The sequence below is a fragment of the Carya illinoinensis genome, chromosome 4, assembly GCF_018687715.1.
Source record: "Carya illinoinensis cultivar Pawnee chromosome 4, C.illinoinensisPawnee_v1, whole genome shotgun sequence".
NCBI classification, from domain to species: Eukaryota; Viridiplantae; Streptophyta; class Magnoliopsida; order Fagales; family Juglandaceae; genus Carya; species Carya illinoinensis.
Genome location: NC_056755.1, coordinates 42083178 through 42111052, shown reverse-complemented (window position 1 = coordinate 42111052; position 27875 = coordinate 42083178). Strand labels below are relative to the sequence as shown.

The 27875-nt window shown below is 35.9% G+C and overlaps 4 protein-coding genes across 5 annotated transcripts; 2 read left to right on the top strand and 2 right to left on the bottom strand.

Moving 5' to 3' along the window:
* Positions 1-3001: 3001 nt before the first annotated feature.
* LOC122306715 (auxin-induced protein AUX28-like) lies at positions 3002-6737 on the bottom strand. Of its 2 annotated transcripts, XM_043119216.1 has the most exons (6): positions 6723-6737; positions 5092-5417; positions 3949-4175; positions 3722-3839; positions 3519-3580; positions 3002-3430 (listed from the first exon to the last, which is right to left on the bottom strand). In XM_043119216.1, the coding sequence occupies exons 2-6, from the start codon at positions 5343-5345 to the stop codon at positions 3393-3395; spliced, it is 699 nt and encodes a 232-aa protein (XP_042975150.1). In that variant the 5' UTR covers positions 5346-5417; positions 6723-6737; the 3' UTR covers positions 3002-3392. The 2 variants fall into 2 exon arrangements, with proteins under 2 accessions (XP_042975150.1, XP_042975149.1); XM_043119215.1 differs by lacking the exon at positions 6723-6737 and having other exon boundaries at positions 5092-5505.
* A 9679-nt stretch (positions 6738-16416) lies between these two features.
* Positions 16417-18247, top strand: LOC122306988 (auxin-induced protein 22D-like). The gene is made up of 4 exons (XM_043119577.1): positions 16417-16766; positions 16929-17137; positions 17257-17356; positions 17757-18247. The coding sequence occupies exons 1-4, from the start codon at positions 16525-16527 to the stop codon at positions 17827-17829; spliced, it is 624 nt and encodes a 207-aa protein (XP_042975511.1). The 5' UTR covers positions 16417-16524; the 3' UTR covers positions 17830-18247.
* Positions 18248-19414: 1167 nt separating this feature from the next.
* Positions 19415-21792, top strand: LOC122308489 (probable carbohydrate esterase At4g34215). The gene is made up of 2 exons (XM_043121844.1): positions 19415-20125; positions 21447-21792. Exons 1-2 carry the CDS (start codon positions 19436-19438, stop codon positions 21756-21758), a joined length of 1002 nt encoding a protein of 333 aa, XP_042977778.1. The 5' UTR covers positions 19415-19435; the 3' UTR covers positions 21759-21792.
* Positions 21793-23005: 1213 nt separating this feature from the next.
* On the bottom strand, positions 23006-25606 carry LOC122308490 (protein OSB1, mitochondrial-like). Its single transcript, XM_043121845.1, has 5 exons — positions 25026-25606; positions 24304-24442; positions 24122-24206; positions 23937-24043; positions 23006-23435 (listed from the first exon to the last, which is right to left on the bottom strand). The coding sequence occupies exons 1-5, from the start codon at positions 25415-25417 to the stop codon at positions 23247-23249; spliced, it is 912 nt and encodes a 303-aa protein (XP_042977779.1). The 5' UTR covers positions 25418-25606; the 3' UTR covers positions 23006-23246.
* Positions 25607-27875: the final 2269 nt, after the last annotated feature.

The window sequence follows — 27875 nt, the reverse complement described above, 5'->3', positions numbered from 1 at the left end:
ACCGACCTCCACCGAAGGAAACCGGCCGCCGGACGCCGGAACTGGCCGAAACCGGCGAAGAACCGGTCGGCGTTCGAGATAAATATATAGAAACCGACGTCGGCCGGTTCGGTTTCGGTTCTCCTGTGCTAAAAACCGCTGAACCGGCCGACCGGTTCTTATATATATTTTTTCCTTTATTACTTATAGAAACGACGCCGTTTCACTTATGAAAAATTGAAACGGCGTCGTTTTAGACCCAGGAAACACAAAAAAATATAAAGGAACGGCGCCGTTCCAAAATGAGATTAAAATCGTCCCAACCCCTTCTTCTTCCTCCCGTCTCCTTCTTCCTCCCTAGGTTTTCTGCAACCTTCCTCCGAGAACTTTCATGGCAGACGACGGCGCCGCTTCCCTCCTTCGTCACAGACACGCCGACGGCAAACCGAAGACCGCGCCGACGCAGTCGAGACCGATGGCATCGGTTTTCTCTTCCCCAGTCGATCGGTTTCGGCCGGTTGAAAGAGCCCCTCTCCCACGTCGGTGGGGTTTCGGTTTGGCGCCGAAACCGACGCCGACGCATCGGTTTACAGCCCTACTTATTATGCATTGTGGAGAAAGTGAAGAATAGATGATCAAATCACTCAAAGATATTGATAGCATGCACCAACCTATATATCAAGCAAGAAACTGACAGGAAATTAAGAAACCAAGAAGGTTGGAAGAAACTTTTCTATTATTTCGATAAGAAGTAATCTGTACAGAGTGAGGTCTTTTATATACAAAGAATTATACTCATCTACACGTGTTGTCACTACAAGAGAATTGGTTTTTGGAGAAAAAAATTTGTCTCAAAAAATTAAAATTTTGTCTTTAGAAGTTTTTGGAGATGAAAAAATTTTGTCTCCAAAAGACCGTCTCAGAAAGTATTTTTTTCGTCTCTAAAAAATACCTTTAGGGACGAAATTAGGCAGAAACACTCGAAATTGTTCGAACGGTTTTTTTTTAAGACAAACAAAAATGTCGTCTCATAATTCAATTCGAATGAAAAAATTTATGTTCTAATCGACACTTATGAAATTCGAATGAAAAAATTTATGTTCTAACCGACACTTGTGTTCAAACAAAATGAAATGTTATTCGAATTAATAACCACATTCAATCATGTTCGTTCGAACCAACATATTTTTCAAGTGAATTTTGTTTAAAGATAAATTCTTCTCATTCAAAAAGACATTTTATTTTCAGAGATTTTATGTTTGAATGGAGTTTTGCAAAATAACGTTGTTCAAAGAAATATTTTACTATTCGAACAGAGGTACGGACTGTATTTCTTCGATACTGTTCAAATGGGTTGTTTTTGTTTGAATGTGTCTATTTTTGTTCGAATAGATACATAAATGGTAATTCACCATTCGAACGGGTTATTTACCGTTCAAATAGTATTGTTCAAATAGATCAAAGTTTAATTAGAAAGAACATGCTAATATTACACAAATTGTAATCATATACATTGATTATTCAAATGTTTACAAACATTATAACTAAAGGCAATTAAAAAAAATTACATGAATTATGATTGTGGTGGTGGTGGTGGCATAGAGTTTTGGGACATCATTGACTGAAATTTTTTAAATATTTTTTGGTTATTTAATTGTAACCTCTTTAATTTCTCATCTCGCCTCTAAATCTGCTGTTAGATTTAATCGGGTCAGCAACTCTTTTTCCTTCAACATCAATTGTTCTATCTTAAGTGCAGTTCTTCTAATTTCTTAGTCTTGTCGTCATTCAATCTGACTTTAGAAGAAGATGATGATGTTGAGGATGGTTTCACACAATGTCTTAAGCCCCTCAAATATCCAGAACGTGATCCAAGAACTTGAGAAATGATTTGAGTATCATGACAAATGATTCATCATAAATGGCCTCCAAATTAACCAACTTGAGTTAAGCAAAGTAGACCAAACCAACTATATAAATGGCCTCCATTATATTCTGGGTTCTGTCATCTTCGTGAGAGACAGAGGATCATGAGAACAAGTAATAATTAACACACCAAACCATGCATATACGTAATATATATATATATATATATATCGATCGGACTCTTCCTTGAAGCACATAATGTTAATAATTCTGTAATTGTGTATATATATATACATATAACAGAATATCTTCCCATATATATATATATATCACATTCATCTCTCTCTCTCTCTCTCTCTCTCTCTCTCTCTGTGTGTGTAGTAATGTGGTAATGGAAGATCCAGATCATTTCCTGATACTCACATATTAATATTCTGAATAAGGAGCCAATCTCTCCTATCTTTGTGGTATTTTCAATCTTTACGTATATTCAATATATTGACCAGTTACGCAGTACCATTATGATCATTTGAAACGCATAGTACTTCAACAAAATCAGATCCATGATTAATAGAGAGAGAGAGAGAGAGAGAGAGAGAGAGAGAGAGAGAGAGAGAGAGAGAGAGAGAGAGAGAGAGAGAGAGAGAGAGAGAGATTACACACACACACAAAATTAATAAACGAAAAGAAATATGATATTGCAAGGGCCAGCAAACGATCGAGCTTGACCCATCACACACAGTTGCAAGCATTATTAATGCATCAAACATGGGGGACCATTCTCAGTGCAGATCAAAACGTACAAATTATTCATTACGTGACTCTGTGGTGTGCGCCCCCCCCCCAAAACAAATGTTTACAAATTAATACACCAAAGCAGCATGCATGCAATCCCTTCCATATGGATCCAGACCAATAAATTTAGCCAACCAAAACAAATGGCCATTGCATAAATGCTCCATCAACATGCACATGATCTTGCTCCCTATTCAAGCTTGGCCATGAAACATCTCCCATTAAGACGTGGTCTCCACCCATAAAATAACAGCCATACACAAGTTGTTTCTTAACAAAACCAAACAAATAGCATGATTCAAAGAATAATTATCATAAATAAATTATTATTATTATAGGAAGGACAAAAAATTTTCAGGAATTAATAAAAGAGCAGACATATTATATAAAAATATAACTGTTTCAAGCATGCCGTACATTATTACACTTGCACTGCTATAAATTAAACAAGCAAGCCACGTAAATTTGAAACCAAACAAGCAAGACAAGGTCAAGTACTCTCTTGGAACATATATAAGAGCTAGCTGTTATGGTTTTTGTCCACGACATATACTTAAATATATGAATAAATATAGATCATCAAATCTCACACTAATACTTAATTATATATCAAACTATTCAGAAAACATCACTCCCCATGCATCCTGCTCAATCCATCTGCGCGCTTTTGGGTACCGTTGATTTGGTTTTAATTTGCACTTATGATCTTTGCGACCAGATCAAAGGAGCAGGCCGTTGTGGAGCTTACTAGTTTAGCTTCTGTTGCTGCATTTCTCCATGGCTCTTGGCGCTGAAATCCAAGAAACAGTTTCGTCGACAAATCAGGATTTGGAAAGATAAAACCAATATTATTATTTTTAGTTTTTGAAGATTCTAACCGAGTCCAATCGCCTCCTTTCCCTTCATGATGCGCAAACGCTTGCATGTATCAACAAACATCCTGCGCATATATGGTAATTTGAGGTAAAAATTAAGAAAGTAAAAATAAATAATTAAGCCAGATGATGATGTTTTGAATATAGATTTGTCGGATATAACTATATTTTTTAGTAGTGTTTGTGAGGGATCACGAAGAACCTACTCCCATGGGACATCACCAACGAGCATCCAGTCACCGACCTTGTCCTCATACGTTGGAACGTAATCAGAGCTGTTCAAAACATCCATCAACTTGCTCTCATTCATGAAATCCTTCATTCCTTGGGATCCACAATTACCAGTTTTGATCAATATTGAAGAACCATATTAACAAATCGGGCACTTTAATAACAAAAAAAACGAAAGAACTGATATATACCAAGTTTTTACCTATAGTGAAGGAGCTGAACATTTTTCCTAAGGCATCCGAGAGCTCTTGGTAACTTTGGTACGTCTTTAAGTCTACCTTACGAAGATAAGGTGCACCATCCACGCTAACCTTCACAAAGGCAGCATTGCCACTCGCCTTGTTGTCACTCTCTTCGGTGCTGCCCTTTTGGACAGCTAGCATATTCTTTCTGAATGATCGGACTGGTGGCCAACCCACCACTTGTGCCCTAAATTTCCATTTCGTTAAATCATTTCTACTTACTTTCTATAATTTACAGCTTCAGCTAAAAAAACTACAGCTCTCTGGAGTGCCAAAAAATTAAGAAGAAGAAGAAGAAGAAGATCAAGAACAGAGAGAAAAGAAAGACTTATTAATAGAAATAGGAAGCAGATCATAGTATATAATTAGAATATGAATAAAAAACGGAAGCAAAAATTTTACGAAATCAACAAACTGATCCAGAATATAGAAATCAAAAATATATATGTGCATGCTAATTAGCTGATCGGGAATATTTATTGAGAAATTCCTCAGGAAGGTCAACGCAAGTTTTTTTTCTTTCTTTTTCCGGCCATCTGTACGTCTGTGATGTTATAATGATTACTCCGAACATGTAGATTAGATAAGTTTCAAAAGAAGCCTTTTACAACGTATAATTAATTGTAAATTTATTAGCTCATTATTCTCATCTGAAAGGATTATATACTAAAAAATCATTGCTTTATGATGACTTTCTCTCGACTTCATGAACACAAACTAGCTACATATACAGAGAACCTTGGGAGTTTCCAGGAAGCCACGATAACTTTTGAACCCCATAAAAATATTTTATTTTCTACATTATTTTTTAGAACTCCCCTCCACATGATCCAGGCTCTCTCTCTCTCTCTCTCTCTCTCTCTCTCTCTCTCTCTCTCTCTCTCTCTCTCTCTCTCTCTCTCTCTCTGTGATGTGAACTTGTTCACCTCTTTCTCAATTCTTGATCTCTCAGGTAAATTGCGATTTGCCTAAACCTAAACACTACCACAGCTATGCACTAACTGCATGCTCCCAAGAATAACAAGCTAAAAAAGCAACTAACAAGCTTAGTTAATAAAAGCACGATTAAAGAAAGTACGCATGTCAATATATATGCAGCTTACTTAGCATGATGCTTGGCTGGATCAGCGGTGAGAAGGTTCTTCTCCTTCTTTAGGTTCTTCGCCTTCTCATTCAGATCCATCCCCGCGTCCTTGGAAGAAAGTTTAAGCTTCAAATCCATAGTTGTAGCCTCAGTCTCAGAGAAACCTCTCTTCCTCGCCACCTCTCCTTCAGTACTTCCTCCATTTCCTGGCAATCCTAGCCTCAGCTCAGTTTCCTCGAATCCCATCTTCTCCTCCTCTGACCCAATTTCCATGAATTCCACTCTCTAAAAATCCTTGTCTTTATTTGTCTAGAACTCTCTCTCTCTCTCTCTCTCTCTCTCTCTCTCAAAGCATTCAGTGCTTTGTTTCTTGTGATAATAATAGTGGGGTGTTGGGGGACGTTAGCTAGCTAGGGAGGGAAGGATGTTGCGTTTGGGCTTTGCGGGTATTAATAGAAGAATGGACGGGTTGCACTGTCTTTTTAGGGGTTTGTAGGGAACTGCGATTGTGACACGTGGCAGGGTGCGTGAGCTTGATTTTTCCAACCTTGCTGGCATCGATGACGACACGTACGGCAAATTGTTATAAGCTTCCTATGAATATTATTGTTGTGTGGGAGCTCGTGAGTAGGAAACAATTACCTGTTGGCGACTATATATATATATATATATATATTATGAGTAATGTTATTGATCATTTAAATTCTCATAATTTTTTTATTATTTTATAATATGACATTAAATAATTAGACATTATTTGCTATATCTTATATGTAAAGTTATTATTTAATGTTACATAATGAAATGATGAAAAGATAGATTATGAATATATTTTTTCTATATATATAAATATATATTAACCTTAATTTCTAATTACAACGTACTAAGGGTTTGGTTTTCCAATTTTTCCTCTTTTTGCAAAATTTCAATTTAATGATATATTTTATTCTTAATTAAATTGATAGGTTCTAGTTCATCGATATTGATCAGCCTTTGTTCCAATTTTCCCCTCAATTAACTATATATTAAAGTGATAATGCTTGAATTCAAAAGAGAATCAATCTTGTACAACGTACAGTACTATGCAACACTTTTATTAAAATTTAAAGATCATAAATACCATGCATGTTAATATCTCTATATATATATATATGAATAACTCTCTTGTACCATCGTGAGATCAACGTACAAATTAGTTCTTAATTCTCAAACTTCGATCTAGACATCGTATGGTATCAAGCTACTAATGATGAAATCGCATGTCTTCTTCCTCCTCATTAATCCTGATCTCTTAGATTGATCATGCATGACCACGTACGTACGTACCTGGTGATCGACTCAATATAATGTCAAAAACTTAATTCTCTCCCTTCGTCTCACACAATATTCCAATTTGGAAAACCCAAATGCATGCTTAATGCATGTACATCTTGGAGAACTATGGCCTCCAAGGTTTCATCAATGGGGCTCCTCCATCATGAGTTCCTTGACGCGGAGAGGGTACTGATCATCTATATATGTAGCTAGGTTCTATCCAAAATTTAGCTTTTATATATTTAATTAAGTGCATGAACTGGCCTGCCGGCTTGTTAAAAGGTTAATCACCACTAGTCTGATCAGTACCGCCACTAGTCCAAGGAAACAACTCACCTCTCTCTCTCTCTCTCTCTCTCTCTCTCTCTCTCTCTCTCTCTCTCTCTCTCTCTCTCTCTCTCTCTCTCTCTCTCTCTCTCTCTCTCTCTCTCTCTCTCTCTCTCTCAGATTTTTGCCATTATGATCATTATTGCAAAGTTTACCATTATTGTTTACAGTACGTACACCAACATCAATTTATTTTCCTGGCCGTTTCTTATCGTATATTAATGTTGCTCAGATCCAATATTTTGGATATATATTATCAAACGTTATATATATATATATAATCAGCTGAAAAGCGACAATGAAATATTCTTGATGTTAGCATGAGAATTTTGTTGTAGCTTAGCATGGACTGTATACCAATATCCCTAATAATATTATTCAACGTATATATCTAGATCATCAAGTAGTAGCACTATTAATTAATTGTGACTTGATTGATATATATATACCAACCATAATTATCGCATGAATTTATGTAGATGTGACACGTCACTTATCAAGAACCAGTGATTTCAAATTGAATTAACATGGCAGAGTACTACCTAGCTATCAACATATTGATGGCCGTTCAGAGAAAAAAATAACATATTGATGGCCGTGAGCATGCCTAGAAGTTTGAAACTATATACGCGTCCGTACTGGTCCTTATATAGATAAAGCCTGGAGGTATCGTTGCTTTAATGTTGAATTAAGTATCGTCATTAATTTTCCATGAATTTTTGGGCGGCCATACACCATATATGATTCCATCAACTAATCATCATCAGATACTTAATTGGTCTATACATGGCTAGCTTGCTAATAATGTCCTACATATATATTGGCCAGCAAAAAGTAGGAAAAAAGATACTACTACTATTTTTTTTTTTTTTGAACTTTTTATTTAAAAAAATAAATAAATTAAAGCAAACTGCATTTATTAATAACAGATCTAAAATATACATTACAAACCAACTACAATATTAATAGTTCTCTAATACATAATCATGACTGATATATTCTAAACTATGCTGCAAATATCTACAGATTCATAGTCTGAGAGACAGCACAACCCTATCTAAGATAAAGTCAACAAACCCCATACCTCGTCTAAGATAGAGCATATGACACACTCTATAGACAAAAATCTATGAGACAAGATGTTTTTTTGTTTTTTATTTTTCTAAAACAAAAGACATTACATAAATTAAAAATACATGAAAAAATAACGAATTATATATTGAAAATATATAGATCCGTAGTTTCAATCTTAGTGAAAAAATTAAAAAAATATAGTGATTGTGATGGCACTTGAGAGCCACGCGCCACTCTGGGAGTTTGGCGGCCAGTCAGGTCTGAAATAACAGGTGGCCTTGAACTCAAAAAAGTCGTGCATGGTGATAGAAGAGCACCCTTAGCAGTGGCACACGCACACTTTAGACCGTGCGTGACTCACACTTGATTTTTTTGGCAAAAGTCTTTGCCCATCTGAAGGATTGGCATCTTGGGAAGCCTATTGTGGTCGCCGAACCCGAAGAGCTGCAAATTGGCCTTCCTCCATATTTAACCCTGAAAAAACACCAAAAAGAAAGGAAGAAACTAGAGAAAAGAGAGAGGGATGAGGGAAAGAGGAGGTGCAAGTTTTTATTTGGGGTGTTTTTTAGAGAGAATGGAGAGTTTCCCTCTTTCTAAAACTAGGGCGGCTGTGCTCGCTGGCTTTTTTGGTTTTTTTTTTTTTTTTTTTTTTTTTTTTTTTTTTTTTTTGTCTTTCTATTTTTAGAGAACAAAATTGAGTTTCCTTGCTAGAAAAGCTGTTCTTGGTTAGGTATAGCTAGCTAGTTAGCTAGGTTTTCAACATGGGATGATAATTATAAAAGGATAATCAGAAAAAAGATGACGAATAAATTATTCCTATATATATATACCCAATGTTTCAACAATGAATCGTGCACGCCTGCTGTAAATCTTGCAAAGCTAGGAAAGAGAGATAAATTAGAAGCTTGACTACTAATTCTAAAGGAGACTTTGCTTAATATATAGAGAAATGATAAAGTCACTGAAAAATTGTATAACCAGCTTATAAACATATCTACCGGCCTAGAGGAGATCAGATAGTAGTTCAAGTGCATGTACGTACGTTTTTAGACATGTCTGGAATTTATCTTCTCATAATTAATTAGCACGATACAGCATTTAATAGTACTCATCGGCCACCTGCATGCAGTCATGTGAATGTTAAAAAAAAAATAGTGAATAATTATATTATATGTGTATATATATATATTTGAATATGCTGTACATGATCATGTATGTCTGGAATTTATTAATTTGAATATGCTGTACATCAATATGCAGTATGTATATAATTAGAAGCATGACTTTTTCGAATATATGATGCATGCCTGCCAAAGTGCTAGAGAGAATGGAAACACACTAAAAAGGCAAAAGCATATGTTGGCTTGTTTCCGATGTGTTTTTTATCTGTGCTTGCTATGTATGTGTGCTACGGACTGCTTCCCAATTGGAAATGTTGGAACAAAATCAGAAACATTATCATGTACGCATGCAGCATGCAATAACTTAATTGACAACCATATATGCACTCATTATTATAAGCTTAGCTAGGTGTACATACGTACGGGAATTATTAATGGTGCTGGTCTGTGCATGCAGCAGGTGAGATGTTGTCCCGTTCAATCTCTGCAAAACTAATATTAATGCCTCACACAGTAGCTAGCTAGTCATGTTTGGGGGCAACCAAAACTCGCTCAAATTAATTGGGACGTTCATTAATAAGTCTGTTCTTTTGATGATCAGTAGTACTACTTTTGTAGCCAGTTAGTTGGTTGAGAGAGAAGAGGGTGAAGGTGGTGGGACCTAATTAAGTACTGTAAGATCGAAGCTGGCATGTGCTGATCGAGATTCATCTATCGGCAGATCATCAGGGGGGGCGGCCGCTGTACGTGTGCGATCGAGGGCCCATGTTAGTGGCCATGTGAACTTGTTGGGTGTGTCACCTTCTCTTGGTGTCAAAACCCTATTCCTTGTGCGCCGCTGCAGGCATGCAGCTTCCTACTGTCTTTCCCGGCCCTTTGTTTCTGCAGCATACATGGAAGTTTCTCTCTGAAACTGCGCTCGCTCACTCATGACACGTACATCGGTTAATATTATATGCCATATAAATCTTCCAAAAAAACAAAGGGAAAAGAATTACATCAAAACCTCCCAGTAGTACTCTTATGTATTAATTCTTTACTGGCTATATATATATTATATAGCATGCTCAGGCAGATCAGGCTTTAGAGATCTTCTCCAATGAAGATCTACAACTTTCAGTAGTCGTAAGATTCATGCTTTTGTGAAGTTTTGAAGCAGATCAGGTCGGTACGGTCTTAATCGGCATCATGCCCATCTCATATGGTCTCCTGATCCCCAAAAAAATAATAATATTGCACCCAAATTGTCAGAGATTATTATTATCCGGCGATATAAGTTTTGTTTTTTTTGCTGTTAATTAATTATGGTACGTACGTAGCTTCGGTATTACTGATCGGCGTTCATGCAGCCGATTAAATAAATAAAACATTGGATATATAAAATGGCCACAAGGTAGGGGTGTCAAATCGTATTAACGGGTCGTGTTTGTGTCGTGTCAAAACATATATATTATACTATATAGGTCAACCCTAACTCAACCCGCTAAACTTATCGTATCAAAATCTTAAACCTTAATACGACTCATTAACATAACGGGTCGTGTCATGTCAACTAATTTTGACTATTAATAAATATTACGAAATAGGTTAATACGATATAATACGACTATTTTCAAACTATTTATATAAATGGGTTGAATAGACCTGAAATTAACCCATTTGACCTTATTAAGTTTAGCATAATTTTATACAAATGTTAAAATTACAATATCTATAAAAATTACAATCCAAACAATCTATATATATAATTTTATATAAAAATTATAAAATTAATTACAAGTCTAAAATTACAATCAAAACAATAAAGATATCAAAATTAAAATTCTAACAACTTTAAGGGTATAAGTGTAATTTAACTTTCTTAATGGGTCAAAATGGATTGACCTGTTAAGACATTGTGTCTTAACAGGTCAATCCATTTTGACCCGAACCCGTTAAAACTAAACCCTAACCCTCTATTATCCAACCGTGTTCGTGTTAAGTTAACGGGTCATGTAATATATTACTACCCCTGTCTCAAGGTGTGATTAGTCCTAGGAACTCAAGGAAAGTGGTCAAGAAAATGTTAATTAAACAAATTACTTAATTGCATGTAGACTATGTTGGTGTGTGATATTGACTAGAACCGCTTGTCGGCCTCCAAAATAACAAAAGAGATGACCATTTTATCTTTCAGTAAGGTTTGTTTTTTCTCATTATGTTTTGTATGGCTTTTAAGGGTTTTTCATACATAATATAGGATGCGAGATTTTGAAAACAGACAACCTTCTATGCGACGATTATTATAGTATATGTTCCCATTATAACCACATCAGTTTTGCCGCGTGATCATGAACATTTTTTCACTCATGATCAGCTACGAAATCTTTCGTTAATTGCTACCTAATAGTAATTGTATTTGCAAGGGGTAGATCAATTAATATTGTAGGAAACTCTCGATCAATATCGGTAATTCCAAGCTTCTAATCGTGATATTTTTCCGGCGACCGACGGACAAAAAAACTTTAAAATGAAAGTACGTACGATATCTCTCGTAGCTAGTGTGATATATAGCTACGAGATCGGCCACGTCGCATTTTGCAGAACCTCAAATGGCTGATATTTTACGACGATCATGGGATTTTATTTTCCTATTCCCCTTGGATTTTTCCCCGCTATCTTTTGAAAAGATTTACTCGTGTCCACAAACTAGATATTATATGGTCAATCAATCATGCTACTGATCTTTAGCCTGCTGCATGCAGCCCTAGATCATAGATCGATCAAAGGATATGAATCAAAGTCATGGCCATAAACCAGATCAAGTTTGATTTAATGCCTCGAAACCTGTGGCTGTGTGAACGCTTTTTTATTTTTGGTTTTTTTTTCCCGGCCCCTTGCTTCCGTCTTCAGAATTATGTTGTCTGGCTGGGGACATTGTCCTTAAATTATGTCTGATGGGAGAACAAAGAGATTCATATAAAATCTCAACTTTAAACGGACTTTCAACTCCATGTTCCTAAAGTTGTCTGAGTAACATTAACATGCAGACCAATTCATCAAATCTTTATTATTTTCAATGATCATTTCGATCTTAGTACTGTAATATCATGCGCAAGTCAAATATTTTTGGTTTGACCATTCTGAATTCTTGGGGTAAAAATACATGAATATCCTCGGTAGATACAAATTAACAAGTTTGGCATGCAGTTGCCCACAAATATATAAATATTTATTTATTTGTGTTGCTGCTGGCCGGGACCTAGCTACGTACTTACCTGCAGATCGATATTCTACTTGCACTACTTTTTTGTATAAATATGGAGCAGAGATTGCTCCCATGTGAAGAAAACCTAGCTATAGCTAATTAGATCTGATCATATATATCATGATCAGAGCCGCAACTTCACGTACTACGTACTGATCGTAACGATCGAGGAAATTAATGTCAAAACGTCTAAACTAGGCAGCTAGCTAGCCACCTGACCTATATAGTACTAATACTGCACGCGCGCGCGCACACATATATATAGCTGATCATTATCTAGCAGCTCGATCCTTATTTATATATATATATCATTTATGTCACCATCAAATGATATATGATTGATCGATCACTGTTAAATTAATTAAATAAGGTTTTCTTTTTCCACAGTACTTCACACCATGCATGCGCATGCATTTTGATGCTGAAGTTTAAAAAAGATCACAGCCTTTTGGGGACAAAAGAATCCATTTCTAAAATTCAAACTCGTTTCAGTGAATTACCTGACGAAACACATTTCCAATTACATTGGCCAAGTGGTGTACTGGAATATTATGCCACTACAAGAGTTCAGAAACTCTTTAGTGCCCCACTCATGAAACAGTCAAGGTGGTGTCCAATCAATATATTGACTTTTAGTAGTTGGTTTTAGATGTATCTAATTACTCACTTGAACCCACAATTTTCTCGAGAAAATTGATTAGAAAGTGTCATCAATGCCCTTAATTGGTTATTCCCTACAGCTAGCCTGCATATATATTTATATATATATTATATGATGTACATGCATGCATGGGGCATCACGCCTCTCAATGGCATTGTATGTATGTATGCATGTATGAAAAGCTGTACCAGGTAGCATGGCAATGGACATGGGTGCCATATAGCATGGTCCAAACTACCACACAAAGGTACGTATGGATGCATGCACCAAGTACATATAAGAAACAAGAAAGAAAGAGAATACAAAATAAAAAAAAGGGTATGTAGGGACTACCCTTCTGGCTTTTGGGCTTCTCGATTCATCCCGAAGAATTCCAAAGTCCAAATTCTTGCATCCACGTGTGGTTTTAAGGCCCACATTTCACCATCAACATTTAATTAACACTCACACGTGTGTTCGTTGGTACGTATGATATGCTTCATGCTTGCATATATAGTTTTGTCTTCGATCGCTCCCCTTTCACCTCTCTAGCTAGCTAACTTTTAATAAAGTACTCTTCTACTTTCAAATATTCTCCGCACCGTTTTGGCGTTTTCATGATATATAAGATTTAATTTACATGATTTTTCCTTATAAATAGCATAAAGTTGTGTACAAGCCTATAATCAAGTGACTTCTTGATCTGGTGCAGTTTCTTCTTCTTCCTTGGTTTGAGAAGAAAAACACTCTTGGAAGTAGTACACATGCGCGCATGATAATACTCTTGGAAGAAAATAAACACTCTGAGAACCAGCTTGTCATAATTCATGTTTGCTTCCAAAATGTACTGGTGTTTCTTCAAGGATATGCCCATGCTCATGTATAGAAGAAGCTTTTTCAAACAAGGTAGGATCCACAATACTGTGGCATGGGGTCATGTGGAAGAAGGATACTCGCATAGAAGTGAAATTGGCAAAACAGACAACCAAAACCATCAATGCTTTGATTCAATCTAGTTGGGGAGAAAAGTTGGTAGACCCTTGTGTTTCATGTGGTCCATCCAAAGATTAGTGAGCTGGGTTCACAAAAGAATGCCTGTGGTTTTATTACATGAATGCATTGTGCCCTCAATTATGACACTTCTATTTGTCCTTTTGTTCCACTTTTTTTGCATGCTGATCGTCAGCTAGCTAGCTATGAGTTGTTTTTGGGTGTGCTCTATCATCTATGGTCTTTGTGGATATACATATGTTTTCAGATTCAAGAAACAGAAATAAGTTGCGTTGAGTCTAGGTACACCAGCACCGGCAAACCAAGCTGCCCCCATTATCAAAAGGGAGAGCTGTCATGTTAGGCTTGTGTAAGAGATCAGTGGATTCGGTGGGAATCTTTGGATGAAAGATCGTTAAACACGTATTCCATAATAGGATATAAGAGACACTTGTCCCTCATCGATCCTACATGTCAGGCCAATTTCAAATGGGATCGGACCCAAACGGAGTCTTTGTTTAAATCTTAATCCTTGACATGGATAAACCCTAGTTTTGAGATGTGTTAGAGCGTGATCAGGACAAGTACGTACGTATCAGGCCACCCTTCATTCTTCCACAGATGTGTTGATACCTGAGTTGATTAATTACAACAACTATTATATATACCTGAAATTCCCATATCGATTGATGGCGTACGCAAATCGAGTGATCATAATCGGTGCATGTCAATTAACAGAGGTGCACAGCCATTGCATAAAGATTAATTCATGCCCAACCTGAAGCTCATTCATTATTAGTTGATGTGAGAGCCAAACCAGGGTTTGTGGATGAAACTCTCTGAAGTGACAATCAAATTGAGATACCCCAAAAGTTTGTACCAAGTCTCGTTATGGTTTGTTGGCAATAAGTATACTCAATTCCTAGACCACAATCTTGTTAACCAGTTCATTTCACTCTTTAATTGCTAGGCCCATGGACTCAAATGCAAACGGCCTCAAGACATATTTTGCAATGAAAGTGTTGGTTATATCTATATGGATCAGCTTTTGATGCATTCAAGCAATCATGAATGCGCATGCGCCCCAACCAACTCCCAAGAAGGAAACTAGAAAGGGAAACAAAAATGTGTTTATGAATACACATCATCCTTTAGCAAATGAAGAACATATACAATACACACATACACCATATATGTGTGTGTGTGTGTGATGCATAGTTATAATATCTAATTGTAAAGAAAAGAGAAAGGAGAAAGAAAAATCTATGCAAGTTTCGCTGATACAAAGATTAAAAAAAAAAAAAAAATCAACCCCTAAAGATCCCTTCCTCATATAGTCTCCATATATGTATGATTTCAGGTTTGAGAAATGATTTATTCCATTTCCCTTCGTCGATTAATTAAGTTTAATTGTTGTGGAAAATCCATTATTAATGCTGTTGAAATTACGACTCATTTATAAACACTATTGTTCATTTCAAGCATTTTTTTTTTTTCTAAATTCTTTAACAGTGAAAACTATTAATTAGAACCTTCAATATGATTCTTTATCTTTAGTTTTCTTTTAATTAAAATTGCCATCTTGCATATTATATATATAATATCTTATTTAAGTATGTTTATTATGGTCAACTACCATGCATGCAAAAGACTTGTAATCAGTGTTTTTAATTTCATACCGTACATACTGGTAAGACTGGTATATACCTAACCGGCCACTGGTTCGGTATAAAAATTGTACTTGTTTCATACAGGTCTAAATACCGACAGTACCGCCATATCGGTCGATATTTCGACTTATACCGAGCTACGTACCGGCCTATATTTCATCCTTTACTTTTTTCTTTTATTTTTTCAAACTATAAGTTTATTTTTTGACCTCAAATTCAAACAAATCTATTTATAATTTATATATATATATATGAATTTATTTATAATTTATTCATATATAGATTATTATTTTATAATATAATTAATATATATTTATATATATAATTTATTCATATATCGACTATCCTGAAATGGTATACGAAACAATATTGATATCAAAATATTTCATTCCAATATCTTGATTAGTACGACATTTAATACGGTATTCAAAACATTACTCGTAATGGTTGGTAAGGTAAGTCATGATCAACCAAAGGCAGAGCATAATCTCCTATGGAACAAAAAAATATGTTAAAATAAAATACACTTAATTCTTCAGAAAATTTTAGGCTAAAAGGGATATTATGGTGATGATGATGGCAATAATGCTAATGAAGGATGATGAGCTGACCATGCCACATGAAATCCGAAATGTCATGCAGGTCCAACCATTCATCTCAAACCACATGGCACATAGCGATATCTTTTGCCAATCAAAGAGATCCACGTGGGACCCTCCTTTCACATGTGGTTGTCTTTTGATTTCCACCCTCGTGATTCAGGACTCCTCATCAAACCGTCCTAGAACCCGCCCGCCAATCTCAACCGTCAATTCTTGGTCCACGGTCATCAATAGCGTTGGCTGTGCTTGTCCCTCCTATGTCCCCCTCACATTGAGCACCACAGTCCACGGTGCCCCTCAAGAGAATAAAGTCACCTAAATATTGTCCCTCACCATTGACCTTATAAATTTCTTTGTGCTTTCCCCGAATCTGATCAACATTTCACTCATTCTTTCTTTGAGAAAAGTCTCGAGGTGTTGAAGTATTTTGGGTTTTATTAATTTGTTGAATTAGTTGTGCAGCAAAAATGGAAAGGTCACTGAATTATGGGGGTACTGATGATCTAATTCTCGAGGCAACTGAGCTGAGATTAGGATTGCCCGGGAGTGATGGGCATGAGAAACAATCACCTGCTACTGCTAATCATGTGATGAGGAATAACAAGAGAGCTGCACCACAAGGAATGAGCGAGGAGCCAAGGTTTAAGAGAATTTCCAACGAGTCTGATATTGCTAGCAATGGTGACCCAGATTGTGAGCCTCCAGCCAAGTAAGTGATCCGTTAGCAAAAAATGCTCGATCAGTATTGATTTATATCCTTAATTCTTAATCATGTCTCCCTTTGGATATATATATATATATATAATTATATATATATACGTATGTATGTATGTATGTTGGCTAATTAGTATGCATGCATGATGCATGGCAGGGCACAAGTAGTGGGGTGGCCACCAATTCGTTCTTACAGGAGAAACAGTTTCCAACAAAAGAAGAGTACTGATCAGGATGATGGTGCGGGGATGTACGTGAAAGTAAGCATGGATGGAGCTCCATATCTAAGGAAGGTTGATCTCAAGTTTTACAAGAGCTACCCAGATCTCCTCAAGGCTTTGGAAAACATGTTCAAGTTCGCCGTAGGTAAGAATCTATACATTCCTGATGATGATTATGATGGTAATGGTGCTTATATTTGCAGTAGTACTTTCTAATATAAACGATTAATTCTGATCATCAGTAATTGCTACATTTTTTGTCAGGTGAATATTCAGAAAGGGAAGGGTACAATGGATCTGACTTTGCCCCGACTTATGAAGACAAAGATGGTGACTGGATGCTGGTTGGAGATGTTCCATGGGAGTAAGTTCTCTCCCTAGCTAGATCACCTTGGTCTCTATAAGAAACAGAGCACTGCAAGGGTGCTTTCAATGGAAACTGTTTTTTCACAATCTGAATTGATTCTTTACGGAGTCTTTATACAAGTCTAAAATCCTATCTTAGGAAATATATATACAGCCTTTATGACTTAGAATATACAGCAGTTACACAATATTAAATACAGAAACGTATAAGCATGATTTTCTCCATACTAATTACAGAATATTCACATGGATTTCGGCTGAGGATATTCCTTTGTGAGATGACTTTGATCTGTGTTAATTTCCCTAATAGTCTCTTCATGATACGTACGTACGTGTGATCTATATATATATATATATATCCTTCTCCAAACTGATTAAGCCTTTATTTCATTCTGCAGTATGTTCGTTTCCTCCTGTAAGAGGCTCAGAATCATGAAAGGATCAGAAGCTAGAGGCTTGGGTTGTCTGTGAAAACCTGCAAAAGAACAACTACACAGAAAACAAAGTCGTGGCTGCACCTTTGACATGGAATCTTTAAGCATGGGTTCTGCAAAAAGACACATATTTGTCAGATTCTATAATTTTCTTTGTTCTTTTTTTTTTTTTTTTTTAAATACTCGATGTTGATTTCAGCCTCTGGGTTTTTAGCCCATTAATATTGTTAGTTCTTGTAAACGGATACTTGCTAGCATCAAAGCTAGGAAAAATGAAAAAAAGACAAAAGACAAGAAAAAGGAAGACAAAATACAGCAATTAAGACCCAAATGTACAGAGGATAAAATGTTTCGTTTTGTCCCAAGATCTGCTCAGGTTTTAGTAGGATTACAGAAGGCAAAAAATACAACAATTTTCTTTAAATTTTGCGTGTGCGAGTGGACATTGAAAGAAATGATCAACATGTTATTGACTGCTTCTTTTACATTAGAATTCAAGTAACCTCGACACAATTATAATAATAATAATTTCAAACGAAACTGCATCTTTCTGAGAACTAAATGATGAGTTAATTGTTCTTGCAGAGAACTTCGGCTTATCAAATCTTCACTAAATGTGGGTACAGTTCGATTAAAATTAATTTACACCACGATTCCAGAAAGAGAAAGATGTTGCCTCTAGAAAAAAATAATAATAATAATTTGGAACGAGGTTTTTCCAGCGTGCGCATTAAGTCCATTGACATAATCTAATGCTGGTTTAGACCTGAACATGAGTATAATATTAATGCAGCAGAAAATAAGTATTTTTCAACATTTAATCCATTCTGACGAGGAAGTGAAACTTCCAGCGACTGCTGAAAATGATCAGCTTCTAGATTACACAATTACTTGAGGCAGAAAATGCTTCCCCGCCAATGAAAAAAGTCGCATATGAACCATCATCACCATGACAAGCAATTATAGGCCGATGCCAGTTCCAAATATGCATAGAAAAACTACCGATCAGGGTTTACAGATTTTTTTTTTTTTTTTTTTAAAGGCCTGAACTAATCCTTTATGCAATAGATGCAAAAGAACCAAGATTGTAACGGGAAAAAAAAATGCATGTTTGGGTCAATACCCTTTTGGAAAGCAAAGCCTAATTGTAAAAGTTGATCTTTCTTTGATTAAGATGCCAAAACAGGATCCAAAAATTGGTCAATTCCATTAATGCATTGGTATTTGGAAGGGCGGGCTTGAAGATTATAATAATTACTTCATGAACCTCTGCAAAAGGTAACCAAAGTTGCAGATGATAGAGACCTAATCTCTCAAAAGGATGCGTACATAGACGGCAACACATACCTCCTTTGTAAGTTACAAGTACTCCTACTATGGTTACTTGTACTTTTTTTTAAATAAAACTCAACAATTGACGTCCCAATGAGATCATTTGATCAAAATCATATATGATCCATCGTATTATGTGCTGGCCAGTGATGTCCATTATTCCTCGTACGCTGACGTGGATGTTCTTTACTGGTCCAAAGATTGAAAACTAAACGAATATGACAGTCTGTATTTAGACAAAAAAAGGGCAGGATTACCTTGCCTTTTATTTTTTTTTTCCTAAATAAAATGGCTGGGATTCAACTGTTACAATGAGAAGAGAGGCAAGTATAAATGTCTTGCTTTCAACGTGGTCAATGACCTTTCATCTTTGCCGCACAGCGCCGCAAAGGGCTATGGTAACCTTGTTGTTCTTTTCAGTCCTTGTGGCTCAAGCTTGGTCGGTGAGGCCCCAACAACTCCCGGCACCCAAAAACATATTCATCTTAGCCGGACAGAGCAACATGGCCGGACGTGGAGGCGTGGTTAACGATACAATCACGGGCGTCGCCACCTGGGACGGCATAATCCCTCCCCAGTGCCAACCCAACCCTTCCGTTCTCCGGCTCAGCGCAAACCTCACATGGGTTTTAGCCCACGAGCCTCTACACGCGGACATTGATGTCAACAAGACCAACGGGGTTGGACCCGGAATGGCTTTTGCTAACGCGGTGTTGGCCAAAGACCCGACCTTTGGTGCCATTGGTCTGGTCCCCTGCGCAATCGGAGGGACCAAGATAAGTGAGTGGGGCAGAGGAACATTCCTTTACAACCAGTTGGTGCAGAGGGCACGGGCTTCGTTGCAAGATGGCGGTGGCAGTACGATTCAAGCGCTTCTTTGGTATCAAGGCGAGAGCGACACAGTTAGTAAAGAAGATGCAGAGTCATATAAGGGAAAGTTGGAGAGGTTTTTCATGGACCTCCGAGATGATTTGCAGTCTCCCATGCTCCCAATAATCCAGGTAATGCACGAATGATTTTCTCCTCAAGCTCGTCAATGAATGTTTTTGTTTGTCAAATTTCTAGTTTTCGCTTTCTTCAATTGCCAATCTTGCTCCCAAACTTGGGTCAAACTTTGATGTTATGTTAGTTTGATCTGCAAATGGGTTGGTTGCTGATGGACTAAAATTTTATTTATTTCCCAGCAGTGGGGGATTATGTTATTGTATTAAAACTTTTGTCACGTATCGCATACTAATTTGTATATTAATATTGATTCTTTCATATTTAAAATTTAAATTAATATTATTTTTAATAAAATTTACTTTTTAACTATTTACATTAAATTAATATATATATTAATACATAATTATATTTATAATTAAATTTTTTGTTATTGAAAGCCTTAGGGCCAAGACATGTGACATTAATTTTTTTCTTTTTAAATAGTCCACTTTTGGGAGTAATAATTGATAGTGCAGAATAGTCCCACTTCATATTCTGCAGCAATCTATCTAGTGATTACAAGTTTTGACAACTTCCCTTTAAAAAAGAAAAAAGAAAAAAAAAAAAAAAGTTTTGATAACTTCTGGGCCACAACCCAACAAGTAGTCAATTAAACAACTGTGATTTATTTTTGATGGGCCCCCATTTTTAATATATTTTTATGAATAATAATATCCTTATATTTTTTTTTTATTCAGATGTATTTTTTCTTTTACACTTTAAATTTAGATTAAAAATCTCAAAATATGACCTTATGGTATAATTTGAAAGAAAATAAATCCAATTAACTAACGTAATCGTGTAATTTAATTAAAAATAATTTTAATTTTATAAAAATTAAATTCTTTTATAAAAATTATAGTAGTAAATGAGATATAAGAATATCGTTACCCTATTTTCATACTACTTCTCCAACCTATTTTTATACTATGTTTTTTAAGTAATTAGAATCAAATTGAGATTTAGATTGTGTAGACTAGAAAATTTTTTTATAAAAATAAATTTATAAATTGATATGATTTCATATTATGTATTAGATCTACTTTTTAACAAAAATAGTTTTACAATTTAACGTATCATATCAATTATGCCAGTTTGTTAACTTATCTTTATAGGATTTTGTTGCGACTAAAATATTTCTGTTTAAGTTAATACTTTTATAATAATTAAAACTGTTTGATTGAATTTAGCAAAATGGTATTAAAGGCTCAATGTATCCATTTACCAAGTCTTCTAACCCCATCTTTTTATATTTCTATTTCTTTATATAATAAAATATTACTCATAATATATATATACACACACAACTGTCAAATAACGTTGGAATCTTTTCGGTAGATGGGTCTGGCGTCGGGATCTGGACCTTTCATAAAGATTGTTAGAGAAGCGCAGATGGGGATTGACCTCTTGAACCTGCGAACAGTTGACGCCAAGGGCCTGACTCTTGAGCCGGACGGTCTGCACCTAACCACGCCATCCCAAGTTCGACTAGGCCAGATGTTGGCCGATACATTCCTTCAGTTCTTGCCCAGTGGCCCCATTGTCAGCCTCACTTACAGTGGCAGTTCTGCAAGGTGTTCTCCTTTTATTGTTGACTTATTCATAGCTCCATTGTTAAGATGTTTCAACAGGATCATCCTGCTAAATTAATAAGCATGTCTAGCAAAAGAAATTCTACGTGGCATATGAGGGATCTAGTTTTTCTGTCTTATTAGTTTCTTGCCCAAAAAATCAAACTTCAAACAGTTCTTACAAACGTTTTACACAAAAAAAAAAAAAAAAAAAAAAAAAAAGAAGAAGAAGAAGAAAAATTGCTTTGTTTTATGTCAAAACAAGAGGAGGGCACATTTCTGGCTGTATTTGAACCATGCGCATGAACTAGTGTCTGCTTGTCAGGGTAATTAGACAGCAGGGTGGGCTCCATTAATATTGACAAAGGATGAATATAATGACATTCTAGCTGAAGTGACATGGTTGCATGTAATAATAAACCAATCAACAACTATGCAACTGCTCCAACAACTTTGATACAGGTGGAAAATTGCATGAACATAGAAATTGCCCATGTATAAATCAGCTTGCAGGTCCATACTGTAAGAACATGTCAATTATAGAATAATTTAAAATACATATACTTTTTATGCAAACTGATGTGGCTGGCCACCATAGCAGTGGTGTATAATAATAAAAGAAAAAGAAAATCTCCTTGTCTCTGGGAAACTAGTAATGCTGCCCATGTGGAGATGGTCAGGACTCTTCTAAGCTCACATAAATATTACAATGCGTATACATATTTGGTCAGCCAATCCATTTTTTCAACTGTAATCAACTTAACTAAACATGCAGACTCTTAATGCTTGCTTTTCAAACAGTTACAGTGACAATACTCAATCGAAGTTTCTTGGTTGAAATTATATTAAAATGGAAAAAGGAGAAAGAAAAGGCACGGGAGAACATATGGTATCCTGATTCATGCATTAACTAAATGCAAAAACATGTGAGTGACCCAAATTTTAGTTTTTCCGATGCTTATTTTCCAGAAGGCCTGCATGACATGCAATAGTCCAGTTAGGTCTCAGGCATTTTGAGCAATTAAAACACCACGTGATAAGACTTCAGTTCAAGTATCCCAAACCCATCAGAGCAGATTTTAAAGTTCATAAAGTTTCTTGTTCTAAAGATAAAAAAATGTCTCCAGATGCAGGATATATACAAGGCCGTGGATACATCATGACTTCTAGTAAATATTTGGTCCACTGAAGCTAGGCATGAAAAATTCATCAATAGTACAAGCAACAGCATTTAGATATTGAAGTGGAAGGTAGAAACAAGTTTAAATTGGGTGGATTAGGGCCTAAAGTCCAATGGCCAGAACCATATCATAGGGCATTCTAGAGTAATTAATAAACCATAATCTTTATAAGAGATGTTTAGATCTCAAGACAAAATTTCCTCACATACACAAGAAGGGTTTGAAGACAAATACAGAGCTACAAATAATCTGCACATAATGTAAGATGAATATTGTAGGCCACAAATAATCAACATATTCTTTGGAGATCTTCCAGAATATTAGGCAAAATGAGAAAAATAAATAGAGAAATTACACCATTGGCCCAATACCAGCATCACAAGCACTTAGAAAGGCAAAAATTTATCAGCAGCCATTAAATTTGCATCCATCCTGGTATCCTGATCATAAAGAGACCCCATTCGTGTATCCAGTATTGCTAGTTGGGACTTCACCCATGGTGGATTGTACCTGCCTTCGACCCACAAAGCTTCTCCAGTATCTTTGTGCTTAAAATCTGGATATTTTGGGTTTTTCTGTCAACAAAAGAAAATTTCAATAATATGCTTTGGAAGCAAACATGAACAAGAAATTAGTTCGATGATGCTAAAATTTCAGGTCCACATAGAATACGTCCAGGAATTTTCCAATATTGTTATTTAGTAGAACGAACAATGTCATTATAATATGGTTCAAAGAATTACATTTAACATAACATTTGAATCAAGTTTCATAATTGCTGAACAATTATCAAGCCAGTACATAGCCGAAAAAATATATATCCACACTTTTCAAGCCAAGAAAAACAACCTATTGTTTATGCTATTGATTAATCCATTATGCTTTCTATCTTATAATATTCACCCATTGTATTTTCTCATCATAAAAACACCTGTTGTAATTTTCATTTGGCCATGTAAATTTTGTGCAGATTACATCAAAGCATATATTCTTCTCCTCATTACATCCTAGGCTATAAGCACATGAACATGGATAAAAGATCCAATCTCCTAATGGAGAAAATTTAAATTTAGTACCTTGTTCTTCCTATTATCCCACCAATCCACTGGATTAGCAAAGAAGGCTTGCCATAATTCTTCAACAGAACCAACATTGCTTGCAGCATTATTTCCAAGCTTTTTCCCTGCAAAAATAGAGGAATCATGTAATAGGAACATTCAAACACAAACAAAACTCTTCTCAAATTAAGAATATTTCTTGCCTGCCATCACAGAATTAGATTCACGATCATTCAAAGGGAAAGATGAGAGGCTCCTTTCAACAAAATTCAGTTGCTGAACAACTACCTGCAAAAAAGCTAAAACTATAATAATTGACTACGGGCAAACTGAATGTGAATGGGGAACGACCTTTGGTTATGAATATAAAATAAATTGAAAAAACCTTGTAGTATGTCTGCTGTCTTCCATCCTCGCTTTCAACTGTATCTGACACCAGGCGACCCGATATGTATATTTGCTGGCCTTTCTCCACATGCTGAAAAGCAATATGCGCTAGCTCATCCCAAAACGTCAAGTTTATCCTGAATTACAGCATTGTCATTCTCAAGAAAGCTATATGATTTGAACTCCAATTAGCACTGAGCCACTGACGGTATTCATACATAGATGAGTTAGTTTGTTACATCTCAAGTCTTAACGAGATCAACAAGGCATCAACTAACAAAAAATTGTAGTAAGCAAAACACGCACACGCACCCAAGCCAATCATGTCTAACAGAGTGACCTTGAGTTGATGGTCAGCATGCATTCTAGATAAGTAATCGACTCATTTCCTGGTTTCATATTAAAGTTTGAAAATTGCCACACGAAACCCCTAAAGTGGAATTCCCAAAAACCAAAAAATACCAAGCAACGTATGGTTCATATATAAATCGCACCCATAAAACATATAATACACAAAAGAAAAGTCCCCAGGCGACACCCATTTTGAGCACTCGACATTCAACTAATTTCCACCACTTAAGAACCAAACTGCATTATGCAACCAAAAAATCAATTTACAGTGCCAAATTTTAAACCCAGCAAACCATATACAATAAAAAATGGCGACAAAACAATTTAATCCTGTCCATAAAGAGAGGAGGATGGATGATAAGGTTTTACCAGGAGGTGAGGGAGGAGGACTTCTTGACGGCCAGGCGGGTCCAGGCAAGGGCTTTGCCTGAGGGTAAGTGCTTGATCTCGACTTGGGTTCCGACGATGCCTATGAGGTGCACCGTGTTACTGTGTTCCTTACTCCACGGGATCTCCGCAGGCCTCGGGAACGCCATCTGAGCGCTGTAATTGTACTGCTGCTGGTCGTGGTAATCCACTGAACATCTCAAGCGCAAGCACCGATTGGCGGATGAAGATGGGAGCAGAGAGGGTACACTGAGGTTGGGGAATTGGGTTTTGGGTATTAAGCAAACGAAGTTCCTCGTAGCCGCCGTTCTAGTGGTCGTGGATGAATATGATAATGGTGGTACTGGGGATAGTAGCGTTTGGTTCAACGCCATTTTTTGTAATCTGAGAGTCTATATCTATATCTATCTATCTATCTTTGTGGGAATTCTTGCTTTCTATCTCTTATCGCTATGGTCTTCTCCGCGAGACCGTGCGCCGAGGACGTGCGCGCAAGTGTGGTGACGACGAGCGGATTTTGTGACCTCCTTTGCTCTGATGCAAATTTTATGTCCAGTCCGAAGATATCTCACGATTTAATAATAATTAATAAAATAATCATTTTTAATAATTGTGGATACGAAATTGGACCAACGGACCTCCACAAGCCCAGTTATACAAACAATGGATGGGCTTTCTTGAGTTAGCATTTGCAGCTAGGAATTGGGCTTCTATCTAAATAATAATAATAATAATAATTTTGTCAAAAAAATAATAATAATGCTATCTGTTTCTAATATGCATGGTTGGATAGTAAAATTCTTTCAATTCATAAGGTTTTGTTTGGCCATTGAGGTTTCTTATATGAGAATATTGAGTTTTAAGATTAAATATTAAAATATTATATTTTAATATTATTATTATTTTGAGATTTGAAAAAGTTAAGAAAAAATTGAATTGTTTATTATATTTTATATGAAGATTTGAAAAAATTGTAATGATGAAATGAAAATTTTATATTTGAGATGAAAAATCTCAATGGCCAAACCGAACCGATCTCATGTCTTGTTTTAATATATAAACACTATAAATATAAACACTTTTCAATTTAAAATTTTTAACCTTTTTATTTAATTTTTGCCTAATCATTATAATTTTTCCAAATTTCTAAATAAAATACAAAAAATAATTCAACTTTTTCAAATCTCAAAATAAAAATAATATTAAAAAAATTATATTATAAGAATATTTTATATTTATAATATTTTTATTCAACTTTTTCTTTCTTGTTTTCAAAATCCCATAAAACATATTAACTCAAATCATTTCACTATTATTTACAAACCATTTTACTAATATTCAAGACCATTTTATCTTATCTCACTATCCAAACGAGACCTTAGAAAGAACAAGTGAGTGGTTGTAAACAATACAAACAAAGGTAGAAATAGTCACATTGGTTTTCTTGTTTAATATCATTATTTCATAAGAATTCTAAATCTTCGACTCAAAATTTGGAGTTTGTCAAACAACATGTTGAATAACATGTTGCTTAGAAAGTATAAATAAAAACCTATTGAATAACATGTTGTTAAGATCCTCCATCACGAATAAAGATTGTAAGAACCGTGTCTAACATAAGTAGGGATATACTGTTTGGTAAAAGACTTAGCCATCTCATCCACTTTAGAACACTTACATGAGGGAAGGTTGTACCGGTTGAGCATGAAGGCAAGCAAAGCCAAGGACGAGCAAAGGGTAGGCTAGCACAATGCTAGACGAGCAAGGACAAAGACGAGTAAAGCATTGGGTGAGCCACAAATAGGCGGGCATTGCAGCAGGCGGGCAACGAGATAGGTGAACAAAATATTAGGCAAACTAGCAAAAGCAAACAACATGCAAAGTGATACAAGTTCAATCAAGTGCTTAGAACACGTTCCTGATAAGCTGCTACTATGAGTATGAGCTAAAGCTCAAAGTGCATTCCCCATGCTGTGGTGGGAATCTGAGCAAGTGCTATAAACTGACTTAATAAAATCCGACCATGTGCCCGAGAACGTATGAGGTGCTCTCGCAATACAGCATCATTTGCGAGAAGGATCGCGAACTTCACACTCCACCACAATCATCCATAGGTGGCTTCATAAGATTTATTAATACGTTTTTTACATTCACATGAAGTGGCAATTAAAAAGAGCCAACCCCATTGGAGGAACTCGTCCCTCCTTTGCCAAGCACCTATTTCATGACAGAGCACATCATTGTGATCTCTGTCTCTTTCTCAATCCGACCTACACTTGGACCAACAGATGCCTGCCGACCAACGGGCTAATCAAGCTAAAAGTGAACAATGAAACTCGTGAAGATGTTTATGTTATTTTAAGGAATGTGATCACCAAACAATGTACTTTTTGGAATGACACCATCTCCATGGTGATGGTTCCTATAAGGGATAATGTTTGAAGGAAGTGTCAAGAGGCTCAACTTTTTGATTTAGTCAAAAGGTTGTGTGACTAGTGAAGCGTTAAAAGACAAACCTTTTGATTTACCAAATATTGAGTTATCAATGGTATGTGTCACTTCTTAAGAGTGTGTGTCATTTGCCAAAACCATTGAGTTACCAATGGTTGTGCCATTTGACAACCGGTGCATGATGTCCTATAAATATGGGTCATTGGTGTACAATTTTATTCAATTAATTCTTTTTATCTATCACCAATTTGTGGGATAAATACCCTCACAGAAGTGTCATCATTTTGTCAATTTTACGTTCATTTTCATCCATTTTGTTTCTCCATTTTTCTATAGTAGTATCAGAACTTGGTCATGTAAGAAGAAATTTTTTTGCGTATT

What these genes read in the sequence shown, in the direction of transcription:
- LOC122306715 (XM_043119216.1), bottom strand. Translation starts at nt 5,345, where the DNA reads ATGGAAATTGGGTCAGAGGAGGAGAAGATGGGATTCGAGGAAACTGAG. An exon ending in GTTGGTGATGTCCCATGGGA is followed by an intron (nt 3,581 to 3,721) that starts GTAGGTTCTTCG and finishes ATATATGCGCAG; the next exon opens with GATGTTTGTTGATACATGCA. An exon ending in AAAGGAGGCGATTGGACTCG is followed by an intron (nt 3,431 to 3,518) that starts GTTAGAATCTTC and finishes CTTGGATTTCAG; the next exon opens with CGCCAAGAGCCATGGAGAAA.
- LOC122306988 (XM_043119577.1), top strand. Translation starts at nt 16,525, where the DNA reads ATGGAAAGGTCACTGAATTATGGGGGTACTGATGATCTAATTCTCGAG. An exon ending in GATTGTGAGCCTCCAGCCAA is followed by an intron (nt 16,767 to 16,928) that starts GTAAGTGATCCG and finishes GATGCATGGCAG; the next exon opens with GGCACAAGTAGTGGGGTGGC. An exon ending in CATGTTCAAGTTCGCCGTAG is followed by an intron (nt 17,138 to 17,256) that starts GTAAGAATCTAT and finishes ATTTTTTGTCAG; the next exon opens with GTGAATATTCAGAAAGGGAA.
- LOC122308489 (XM_043121844.1), top strand. Translation starts at nt 19,436, where the DNA reads ATGAGAAGAGAGGCAAGTATAAATGTCTTGCTTTCAACGTGGTCAATG. An exon ending in CCATGCTCCCAATAATCCAG is followed by an intron (nt 20,126 to 21,446) that starts GTAATGCACGAA and finishes TCTTTTCGGTAG; the next exon opens with ATGGGTCTGGCGTCGGGATC.
- LOC122308490 (XM_043121845.1), bottom strand. Translation starts at nt 25,417, where the DNA reads ATGGCGTTGAACCAAACGCTACTATCCCCAGTACCACCATTATCATAT. An exon ending in GACAGCAGACATACTACAAG is followed by an intron (nt 24,207 to 24,303) that starts GTTTTTTCAATT and finishes GCTTTTTTGCAG; the next exon opens with GTAGTTGTTCAGCAACTGAA. An exon ending in ATCTAATTCTGTGATGGCAG is followed by an intron (nt 24,044 to 24,121) that starts GCAAGAAATATT and finishes CTATTTTTGCAG; the next exon opens with GGAAAAAGCTTGGAAATAAT.